This window comes from Strigops habroptila, chromosome 13, assembly GCF_004027225.2.
Source record: "Strigops habroptila isolate Jane chromosome 13, bStrHab1.2.pri, whole genome shotgun sequence".
NCBI lineage: Eukaryota > Metazoa > Chordata > Aves > Psittaciformes > Psittacidae > Strigops > Strigops habroptila.
The window spans coordinates 4,084,646-4,096,736 of NC_044289.2; the positions used below are offsets into that span (position 1 = coordinate 4,084,646).

General features: G+C 49.2%; 1 protein-coding gene across 1 annotated transcript in view; it reads left to right on the forward strand.

Annotated features, from left to right (window-relative positions):
* RALY (RALY heterogeneous nuclear ribonucleoprotein) overlaps positions 1 to 12,091 on the forward strand; it is a 129,320-nt gene that overhangs the window by 111,554 nt on the left and 5,675 nt on the right. The window contains exons 4-8 of the mRNA XM_030503367.1: positions 1,363 to 1,435; positions 9,188 to 9,235; positions 9,473 to 9,633; positions 10,259 to 10,372; positions 10,913 to 11,058. Of these exons, the coding sequence (XP_030359227.1) occupies positions 1,363 to 1,435; positions 9,188 to 9,235; positions 9,473 to 9,633; positions 10,259 to 10,372; positions 10,913 to 11,058 (542 nt within the window). The remainder of the gene's footprint in view (positions 1 to 1,362; positions 1,436 to 9,187; positions 9,236 to 9,472; positions 9,634 to 10,258; positions 10,373 to 10,912; positions 11,059 to 12,091) is intronic.

Below are 12,091 nucleotides of genomic sequence, written 5' to 3' on the forward strand. Positions count from 1 at the left end.
AACCATTCTAGGATTCTATCATTCTATGTGCAGCCTATACTCCTTCAGCTCAGGTCAATCAGCAGACTGTTCACTTTGGATCCCTTTGCAAGCTCTTTATTTTGATGGTGAGTGGCCTGGCCTGTCCCATTTCTCTGTGAAGTCCCCTCATGCAGCATAAAAAAGCAACAGTTAGTAAGCTTGATCCTGCTGAGTTTCATGGCATATCCTGCAAGTCCTAAAGAGGCAAGAACTTAAATACCCCAGTTTGCAGTCACAGATCCATGAACCCCAAGCCCTAGAGCAACCTGGTGTAGTGGAAGGTATCCCTGCCCATGGTAGGGGGGTGGAACTGGATGAGTTTTAAGGTCCCTTCCAACTCAAACCAGTCTAGGATTCTATACAGACCTTCAAATACACCTGCACCTCAGGGACTGTAACTTGTGCCACCTGCTTAGCACAAGTCCCAGTGCTGTGGGGCAGCTTATGTCCAACCTCATGCAAATGGTGCTTTTTGTCTACAAATGGAAATCCTGTCTTGCTTGGCTGAGATCCAGCATGTCCAGAGATCTGACACCTATCTAGAAAGAAAGGTCCTGCAGAACAGGAAAAGTTTATGGCTCATTACAGAAGCCAGCAGGGAATTTGCGCACTCCTGGGCCAAGAAATGAAGAGGTGAGGCCTCGTGCTCTGATAGCTCACCTCACTGTGGTTCTGGGGCCACACTCAGCATTAGATTGCCAGGCTCTCAGCAGCCTCCATGAAATTGGCTGTATCATGTTATTCTCACGTCAAAAGCACTGAGACCAAGGAGACAAATTTCCTCAGCAGATTAGAAGAGCTCATTTTTACCTCCTCTGGTAGAAAACGCTCCTCCAAGCTCAGCTGGGGTGGCTGCAGGCGTGTGCCTGCACCCTCTGCAGCTTTGAACACAGCCCAGGCCACAGTAATGCCCAGCTGGCTCATACTCAGCATTCAGTTTTGTCCTAGAAGGAGCAGAGGATAAATTGTTAGCAGTTAGCAGCATGCAGCAGTTCCATATACTGTCCGTGCCTTACCATGACAGCACCGAGTTCTCCTGAAAGCCTATCCTAAATTTTTGTGGTTGGGTTAGACCATGTGCAGGACTTTGACTTAAAATCTAAATGGCTTTCTAAAGGAAAAGGAAGAGGTTTGCCAAGTGCAAGAATGTATTTGCCTTTTCATGGGGGTCCATCCAGGCCCCAAACATCCTAAAAGTAGGTGGAAATGTGGTGGGAGGTGCGGAGGGGTTTGTTTCTGCTGATGGCAGGGCTGTGCACAGCCTCCCTAACTCCATGGTCAGGTATAGCTGCCGCTGAGCATGGACATGCCATGTCACACCTGCATGTCCGTTCATTGCAGATATCAACATGGCCGGGGAACCTAAACCCAACAGACCTAAAGGGCTGAAGAGAGCAGCCTCCGCGTTGTACAGGTAGGTCTCCATTGTGCCGCCTCCCTGTTGGCGAGGTCTCGGGGCTGGTGTTTGTCTTCTGACTGTGGCTGATTTTCATTTTGCCCCTGGGCCACTGGCCACTGCTGCATGTTCAGATCTTCCCCCTCCATGTGCTTCTTGGCCTTTGCAATGTCCGTCAGTGCTAGGCTGCAGGGAGGAGAGCCAGCAAGAGGCATCAGCAGCAGAGCCAAGGTTGGCCAACACTTACGATGTTGTGGGACTCTGCCTGGGCATGGTCCAGCCTGTGAACTGTGTTGGACCTGAAGGTCATTGGAGAAAGGCAGATAGTACCTGCTTTAGCCACATCAGAGGTCTTGAAAGAGGTGTAACAAGAGGAGTGCTCCTCTCCAGCCCCAGCTTCCCCAGCTGGGAGTAGGAGTGGGGCACAGTGGCACATGCTGGGTGTTAGGGGAGAACAGGGAGCAGGGATAATTTAGGGAAAGATGCTGGAGAAAGGGTCAAGAGAAAAGTGACAGGGAAAGGGAGAGAAGAAAGGAAGAAAGTGGGAAGCCCTGGGGGCAGCAAATGGAACTGGACTGAGGAGGTGGCCAGCAGAAGCCCCAAGGGAGGCTGTGCAGTGGAGCAGTGACCAAGGGATCAAGGGAATGGGAGAGACAAGTGGGATGTGGACTAGGTTTGTGGGAGATGTGATGTGTTACAGATATCAGAGTGAGCTTTCAGTGCCACTATTGCCAGCTCTAGAGACTTGATATCAAGATTTTTCATAAGAAGTAAAGATTTTCCTTTAAGCCCAGAGTCTGGAGTCATGGGAATATGGGAGAAAGTCAAGTTCTTGTTCCTGTGGTTGCAGAAGGGAAAACTTGAAAAGATATTTGGAGAGTACCCTGCAGGTTCAACAACCAAAACCAAATAACAAGACCCCAAAATGTGTTCTATTTACAAATTCTCATTATTTTTAGGCCAGTCTCATGGTATGGAGACTGGGGCACTGAGTCAGGATTTAGAAGGTGTGACATTGGAAAGAAAAGACTAAAATCAGTCTCAGGATTATTGGTGGGTATAATAAGAAAGGAAATCATAGGAGAACTGGAGGGTTTTCTACAAAAAGAAAAAAAAGTGAGAGGGATAAAGAGAAATGAAAAAAACCTATGATTCAGACTCAGCCTGGCCACAAAATGGCAAACCTCAGTGGTGGCAGTGCTCTTCTGGCATAGGTATACCCACCAGTGCTTCAGCCACCTCCTACCACCACCTGCATCTGTGAGACCTTCCACAGAGCTCTCAGCTGAGCTCTTCCTTTGCAGCTTTCACCAGGCAAAGTTTTCCCCCCACCCTGGGCCAGCTTGCACCTTCACCAGAGCTTGGCCCTCTTGATCCACTTGGCTCTGCGTTACCCGTGCTGATCTATGGAAACAGAGATTACACAAATCTTGCTATATAGCTGCACGTATACAGCTTACGTGGTGCTGTTAGCCATAATGCAAATCAATTCATTACATACATCTTACAGCAAAGAGCGTTTCATTTACTATTCATCCATGCCTTGACTGCTAATCCATTGCTGCTGGAATGACCAATATTTCAAACTTCCAGGCTGCCATGTAGATGAAGAGATGCAAACATCTCTCGTTCGCTGCCTCCCACAAAGACAAATATGCTAAAATACAGGCCAGAGAACTACACTATTCTGAGCTTCAGCAATATTTCATCCCAGATTGGCTGTCAGATTTAAACTTTGCCATCTGGACCAGCAGAACTTACGGTATCTCCTGGGCAGCAGGGAATCCAGGTTTGCAGTGAGCCATGGTTATAGCATCCCTAATCATCATAGATTTTCCTAAATGTTAGACTTAAGAATCACAGCACTATAACTTACAGAAATGCTGTGTTAAAACACGTAAGATTCTTTTTTTCAGAGGTTGGATTTTACTTTGCCTCACTCCAAGTCTGTATGAGAGAGTCGAGGGGAAGGGAAATCTCATTTTGGACATAGAGGAGGCAACAATCTTGACAGTTGTACTTGATCCACCAGCCCAGGGGTGTATCTAGGTGTTTAATAGAAATCCTTTGGGAGGTAGCCTCCCGTCTACCTCCAATAGGTAAAACATACACTCAGTTTCGTGCCATCATAAATTTTCTTAGGTCTCTCCACAAGAGGCACCTTTAGTTGATAGAAGACCTTGCTGTCATCACTGCTGTCCCTTTCTCCCTCTGGATCTCCAGGGCCACCCTCCCTCTGCCTCTGGCATTTGCCAGAGCATCCCTTTGCACATGGGAAGTCCCCTGGGTGCTCCTGCCTGGCACTCCAGCTACCACTGCTGAACACAGATGTGCCTGGAGATACTGCAGATGAGTTAGGAGGATGGCTGGAAAATGAACTTGTGTTTTGGCCATGCCCCCCGGGTATTCACATACCGTGTCTCAAAACCTCTTGCCTTCAGGCAGCATTTTTTTTGCCTGCATAGCAAATGTCTGGACGAGATTTCCTGGGGCATTTTGTGCTGCATTCGGTTCAGTGTCCATGATCCCTCTGTCCTGTGAGCTGGCTGCTTGTTGCTGTGAGCTGGGAAGGGAAGGTAGCTCTGCCCCAGGGCAGTGGGAGCTGCCAGTGCTGCAGGTGACCTTTGGAAGTACAAATCTCTGCCCTTCCCCATAATGCTGGTACTAATGTTGCTCTGTAGCCAAAAGGACAATGAGGACAACCTAAGCAAGAACTGCGAGAGCAACCGAGCGTCTGGCAGCTCAGTGGCCCGAGGAACTGTCTCTGAAATGATGACAGACACAAACCACTGCTGACTTACTTTCACAGCTTACAGATGCAAGTGGATGATGTCCTCCTTCCAGCTCAGGTGGCATTCACATCCCTTGTTATTCCCATTATGATCTCTGCAGAAAGCTGGTGTCAGCCCACCTCCAAACAGATCCATGTCTCAGCAGCGGTGCTGGGAGCAGTAACACCCCAGCAAGCCCCAATGCCAAATCCACGCAAACAGGGCTGAGAAACAACCACAGGGCTGAGGAGGAGGTGGGCAGTGGTACCCAAATCCAGCAGACCCAACACTGGCAGTAAGGATGTGCACACTGTCCCAGCCTACAGCAGCCCCACTGCAGCCCTGGCATCTTGGAAATGCTGGACTTCCTTCCCATATTTCTCTCCCAGCTTCCCGCAGTCCTGGCTATTTGCAGGAAGGAATCTCACACCAGATACACAGGATCAGAAAAGCTTACTGTTTGATCAATGCCAGAGTTTCCAAGTGGTTTTCCAACAGATATTATTCCTATATCGCTATAATGAAGGTTGTGCAACCATTAGTAGAAGGATGTGAGCTGAGCACAACGTGTTACTTGTGATTATCAGTGTGGGGCTGTCAGGCAGTAGTTAAAAGCACAGACACTCAAATGTAAGTTTGGTCTTCAGGTACATGCTCAGAAATGGCACCACAAATGTCATGTAAAGGCAGCACATGTGAACAGTTGCCCTTCAATGATGAATATTTGGATTTTGAACCTTTGAATCATTAATAAATGTTCTATAACTACTAAAGAAAACCAAAGCAGAAGAAATGCATCAGGAGGTGGAAGCATTGTGTTACTTGGCACAGCCTTACAGCCTTCTGCTGCTTCTCACTCTGGCTGTCCCTGCTTGATTTTTAAAGGGTGCAGTGTCACAAACTGATTGAAAACTGGCAAAAATGATTCCTGTACACCAAGGAAGACCTGCCAGGTCACTGACAAATGATCCATCAGCCTCAGAAAGGTTTATCCTCGTGCAGTGAAATTGTCAGGCACAAGATGTCCAGATAAATCATCCACACTAGGGCATTCACGTTCACTGGGGTGTTTTCCTGCATGCATGTTGGAAGACCTGACTTTGCTCAATGCCTGATTCTAAGAATGCTGGCAAAAGCACCCTGCCACTGCCTCCCTGGCATCATCAAGCCTTGACCTGACTGACATGTTACAGCAGGGTCATTCAGTCACAGACTTCCAAAAATCCCTTGTTTCAACCTACTGCCTTCCTTGAGGGCTGTCTCATGGTTACCACTGTTAGCAGAACTGCCAGAGGCTGAGATCAGAGGATTTGCATTCCCACATCACAGTGAATCTAAGGGTGGATTCATCTCACGTGAGTTCAGCCCTCTGTGCTGTCAAGGCTTTTACATGGTCTGGTTGTCTGGACTGCCTTTATGCTTGCTGCATAAAAAAACCAGTTCTTCATCTGACAGTGTTTTAGATGTTTGCCTTTAAATGTGATGTACCATGACCTGAAACTGCCTCTTTCTCCTGAGGCTTGGATTTATCTCTTTACATTCCCAGTGTCTGAAGCCAAATGAGATGAATCCCACTGGTTTTGGGAAGTCCCTCCGGGATAATTATGCCCCTAATTCCTTTTGAAATGGATGGAAGTGTCTTCTGAGGATTCAGGGCTAAGGCAGGAGTCCCACACACACATTTTTGCTTTTCACCTGCAAATATTAGTAGATGCTCTTGGACCCACTGCCCTGCAGATCAGGCTTGTTGTAAGCCAACTCCACTGCCTCTGTAAAGAAGCTGCAAAACTGGGCCAGTAGCAACTTCCATGAGGAAAACACAAGGCTGCCCAGCTTTGCTCACACATCCCTCTGCAAACAGTGTAATAACGTTTACGGTGTTTAGTAGCAACTTCATATCCCAAACTTCTGTTTTGACTAGTCTTGAAAAAGGCTTAGGGCTTCACCTGGGGTTTTAGGCTTCTCCATCCTTCTCCAGCACACACCAGGTTGGATCTACAGTACCTGAGGCCGGGCTTCATCCTATTGGTGCTGGAGTCGAGCACAGGAGTGAGGCAGAGGTGCCCAAACGCCGCAGGGCAGGGTCGGTGCTGGAGATGAAGGGTGCCCACCCCATTTGCGTCTTCATTCCTTGTTCCTACATGCAGGGCTTTGCCTGGGAAAGTGTTGACAGCAGCAGGGCAATGCCCATGCGATAGGGTTGCAGCTCCTCTCCATCCCTGTCTCCCCAGGGAGCCAGCCTTGGGCTAAGCCCGTGGTGCCCACAGCTCTACCAGCGGGGCTCCCACCAGGGAGCTGGCTCAGAAGAAAAGCAGCTCAGACCAGGAGAGTCAATAGGGTGAGAAAAAAGGAGTCTGGGCATGTCAGAATTCCGCCAAATGCCCCCAAGCTTCGTGTTGTTTATGAGCAAACAGTCTAAAGCTGCTGCATGGTCTCTAAACCACAGCAAACTTCCCAGCAAGAGCAAGAGCACATGGAGGGAATTTTTGCCATGAATAAAGACATCGTTTCATCCCACTTGAAGTCTGTCTGGGAGCTGCAGATTGATGCCACTGTTTTCTCTTGGCTGTGGCTACAGAGAGCATTGGCTCCAGTGCGCTAGTGGAAGTACCCAGAAGCAGTTCCCCAGAGCCTGTCAGGATTGACAAATACTACAAAATTGCAGCAATTTCATTTGAGTTGCATCTAAGGGAAAAAAAGAAATGAAGAGGGGAGGTCTGAAAGCACAGAAACACCCTAATTCCATTTTCCTTTCAGATTACTTCCTATTTTGATTGTATTCTGTGTTTATTGGATTCAAACAGAACTGGAGTCCAACATCCTTGGTGATCAGAATAGATTGGCAGGCTGAGGGCAGGTGTGTTCTTGGAGAATTTCTGTATTTCCAGGTTTCATCCCAGGTTAGAACAAGAATCAAGTTAGCAGTCATGAAAATCTCCATGAAAATACATTTCTTCATTCCATACAGCCCACCTCCTCTGCCGTACAAACAGGCTGGTTATATTCCAGCAAGAGCTGGAATTCTCTTTCCCTTTCAATTTAGAAAAGCACACAAGGGAGAAACTGCAGATCATGCAGAGGTTGAGACAGAAGGCTGCCAGGATATTCACTTCTCCTCTGTGAGCTCAGCAGAAACATTGTCTGTGAGTCAGATCAGAAGGGGAGGATTCCAGGGCTGAAATGATGTTGAAACTCAGATCTGTGCTGCAACTGTCAGCAAAATGGCTGTTATCCATCATGGAACTGAAATCAGAAGGCTTATGGTGATAACATCTCCATAGTCACATCCTACCACCACCACACTTAAAGTCAGCGTGGCAGTGCATGGTGGTAGCATCAAACCCCAGAAGAGGCAGTAGGTACAAATGGTGGCTTGTTGCCTTTAACCCCTTGCACCAACTGTCTTCAGCCCCAGAGGACACCCGGCTGGCGTCTCCAACCATCCAAAGTGTGCTTCAGGTACCCATAAGGTGTAGGCTGACTCTCCACATGCTGCCACAGGCTGCTGGGGAACCTAAGGAGCATCCAAGGACCATGGCAAAAATACATTTAAGAAACCAGCCAGTTACTGAAACAACATGGGGTGGGAGGCCCAGTGCCAGCAGAGCCAGGAGAGGCACCCTGGGTGAAGCCGGGAATTTCTGGTCCAAACCATGCTTCCCATCAGCCATCCTGAGCAGCCTCACATTCTTCTTGTCACTTCTTGCCTAAGATGCAGGACACCAGGTTTACTCTCAGCTACGTACTTGAGTGCTCATCCTGCCCTCTCCCCATGCCCTGGTTTCTCCTGGCTCTGAGTCCTTCCTTCTCCCCATCAATCTTTCTTTCTTCCCATTAGATTTTCCCTTTTTTTTTTTTTTTTTTTTTTTTATAAGCCACTTCAGACGGTTTCATGATGTTGGACAGACTCTTTGCTTTCAAGGGTTGCAATAACCATTCTCTTTGTTCAGAGCAGAGAGGAGGGAACATCAGCATAACTTCTTATTTCACCAGCATTAATTCAGCCAGCAGCACACAAGGGAACCAGATGCTGTGTTCAGCTGGGGGTAGCTGGTACATTCAGCAGTGTTGCTCTTCCCCACTGCTGAGAGCATGCTGGGGCATCAGGCAGCGCCAGAGTAGGTCTTGTCTCTGAAGAGCTGGGATTACCCACTCTAACCACCTGGTTTGTGTTGCCTCGCGAAGAACCAGCTGCCACAAGAGAGAAAGCTGTTACTGGGTCTCCAGGGTGTGGGGAATGCATTGCTCCAACTTTAGGTTAAGATGCAGTTAAAGCTTAACAAAAGAGGACATGGGTAATGTCTTACTGGGTTTAAACATCTTCACTAGCGGAGGTGTTAAATTAATAAATACCCTCTTCTTCCTGACATCTCCCTATTCTATATTGTATTAAAAACAAATCATATGAGAGTGGCAGCAGAGCAGTGTCCGCCTGACACGGTCCTGCTGTGCTAAAGATAGGATGGAGGGATGTCAGCAATGCCAAGAGAACATTTCAGCTGAGACTCTACAGACACAACACCTTTGCTGTACTTTCAACTCCTCTCCGTGGCTGGCCAGGGATGGAGGGCTGGTCCCTGCTCCCCAGGCTTGGAGCTCATGGACGTTTCTCCCCACCCAGTTTGTAGGTTTTAATCCACCCCATATATGTTGCTCTGCCTTGAGATAACCAGGTTAACACTCTGCTGCCAACATCACCCTGTCCAGTGCGTTCAGCTGCCCCAAATCACAGACTGGTTTGGGTTGGAAGGGACCTTAAGGCTCGTCCAGTTCCAATCCCCTGCCATGGGCAGGGACACCTTCCGCTAGAGCAGGTTGCTCAAGGCCCCAAATCTTTCTCCTGGGCTCAGCCAACCTCCAGCCAGCTGGAAGGACAGGAACTCCCCTATGGAGGGGGAATAAATAAAGGACCTGGGAGGCTCAGCAGGCAATGAGGGGAGTAATAATAATAAATTGCCAGCAGTAATTAACGTGTGCTATCCTGCCTGTGTCTCTGCAGCGGCTACGACTTCGACTATGACTATTACAGGGACGACTTCTATGACAGGTGAGCAGGGGAGGCATCAGGGTTTTTCTATGGGGCAGGATCTTCCCTACAGCAAGGTGGGGCAGAGGGTGGTCCAGCCCAGCCCAGGTCAGTGGGGTCCGATGGCCAGCCTGTGCCCTGGCTCACCACCAGCACTGCTTGGGCTCTGGTTGTGCCACCTAATCACCGGCACACGGTGCTGCTGGGGGTGCTGCAGGGCTGCTTCAGCCCCTGCCTCATCCTTCCATCCCACTCCAGGCTCTTCGAGTACCGGGGCCGAGTCTCCCCGGTGCCCAGGGTGGTACCTGTGAAGCGGCCGCGGGTCACCATCCCGCTCGTGCGGCGCGTGAAGGCCACACTCCCCGTCAAGCTCTTCGCCAGGTCGGCTGCCATCGCCAACAGCTCGGCCAAGCTGAAGTGTGAGTATGTGCATGTGGAGACTGGGGTGCACACAGACCTCCCATCCCCAGGCATCCACACACGGGGCCAGATGCTCCTGGGGAAAACCTTAAAAAAACCAAAAACATCTGGAAACAATAGCCCAAGAGAGGACTTTTCAGAAGCCCACAGGCTGTGAATGCGGCAGGGGAAGATGCGAGTACAACCGGAATGTACCAAAGCCTGGTGTCAGCTTCCACAACGTGCCTGGATAATGGACACGCAGGCTTTTTGGGGTGCAAAGCACCAGCTGTCCCTGCCAGTGCCATAACAGGCAGCAGGGCAGCAAGGGCTGGCGATGGAGGAGAGCCACGTTGCTGCTCCATGCAAAGCCAACCCCCCCCACCTGCCCACCAAGCCTGTGTTAGCTGTGTGCCCTGCACACCCCTCACCATGGCTCCTTCCAGCATAGACAAGCTCAGATACGTGTGAGGATCACCACACATTGACCCCAGGGATGCAAGGAATCTATTTCTAGCATGGGGTTTCTAGTTGAGTTTTTAACCTGCTCAGCAAGGTGTCTTGGGGCTGGCAGAGGGGTGAGGGAGGCACTTTGGGTGCTCTGCAGGGCACTAAAAATGCCTTTTTTCCCTTCCTTTCTCCAAGTGAAGTGCAGCGAGCTGCAGACAATCAAAACTGAGCTGACGCAGATCAAATCCAACATTGATGCTCTCCTGGGCCGACTGGAGCAGATAGCTGAAGAACAGAAGGTGTCCACAGGTCAGTTGGGTGCATGCAGATGCCTCAGGGCCAGTTTAAGAACAGGCAAAGAGTGCAAGGAAGCACCCTGCAGAGCTGACCACCGCTTAGAGCATCCTCAAGGCTCTGACAGTGAAGTGTGAAATCCCAGGTTCCAGGGTACAATCACAGGCCAAAATTACAGGCCAGAATTCCCCAAATTACAGAATTGGGTTTTTAAAATGGTGAGATTCTTTTTTTTTTTCTCATATAGTTTGTATTTTTTCAGTTTGCTTTTCTGTTATTCTATTATGTTCTGTTCTATTTTATTCTATTCTATTATGTTCTGTTCTATCTGCTTCCCACACCTGCACTGGAGGGATGCAGAACAATAACTTGCTCTGCCCTCTTCAGGGTTGCTTTTGAGCAGCTTCCTCAAAGTCAGCAAAACTTCCCAATACGGAAAAAATAAAAGTAAAATAGATGCATTAGTCTCCTCCCAGCTGAATCTGGGGCCCACTGGGTGAGTGTCATCAGGCTTCCCCAGCCCTGAGCCGTGTGGCTTGGCTTTTGCTCTCACAGAGGTACGGAAGAAGGCGGAGAGCAGCAAAAGCGAAGTCTCACAGGAAGACACAGCATCAGAGGCAGAGGCCAATACAGAGGAGCCGCTGAATGGGGACGAGGGTGAGGAAGAAGGTCTAGCACGGGATGAATGTGAAGATGAACTGGTGAGTTGGGATAACATGCCCCTCCAGCTTGAGGAGTTAAGTAGTGGATACAGTTTTACTGGAGCTTACTAAATCCCCAGAAAAATAGTTTTTCCTTCCTCAAGAGAAATTGTTGTGTTTAAATCCCATGATTGTTCACAGCTTGTTCTTTCAAACTGTTCTGCTGCATGCAAAAGCAATGACCTAGCAGATGATTGTGGAGATGCTGAAGAAATGTGATTGGCTCTTGAAATTCAGACCACATTTATCTTTGATTTCACAACTGTTAATTGATGGTTAAAACAAGTTGTTTTGCTCCCAAGTAATTCTCAGATGGATTGGAACATACGGCAGACAGGCTGTGTTACACTAACTGCGCTTTCCTAACAACGTGCATTTGCAATGCCCTGTGGTCTGGGTGGGCACCAAATGGCATACACCTAGTTGTAAGGTCTGAGCAAACCACAGCTGCTGTGCGTGGAGCTGCACATCATAGCGAGGGCAGCACTCAAGCATGGCTGGCCTGGTGTCATGCACACATCAGTCCCATTGGCATTAGTCCCACCCTGAATAAGGACATTCCCAGTGAACCCAGTGAGCACATTTTCTGCCTGAAAAGCATCTAGGTGGAGCCGTGTTCTTGCGTACCCTGATGGTAAGGGTAACACAGGGCACCGTATTACCACTAGCAGCACTGTCATTTATCCTGAATTAAGACTCCTCTGAGATTAGGATCAGCTCCAGACCCAGGCAAAGGGCAGCAGGGTGCTGGGGTGGAAGGACAGCCCTGCTTCCTGCCTCTTCCATAGGACTGGAGCCTTGGGAAGCTGGACTGGTTGGCACAGCTCTCCTGCTGAGGTCTGGGAATGTCAGGGCAGCCTCTGAGCCTGTACTGAGTGTCCCCTGCAACAGCTCTGCGCCTTCCCCTTCCCTTCCTTCTGCTTCCTTGCTGGTGGCAGCAGAAACAAGGATGAAGCTCAGCATCCCTTTCTTCTTCCTCACCTCCTCGTCACCGGGGTGACCGCACCCCATTGACATACACAGCCCTCTTCCT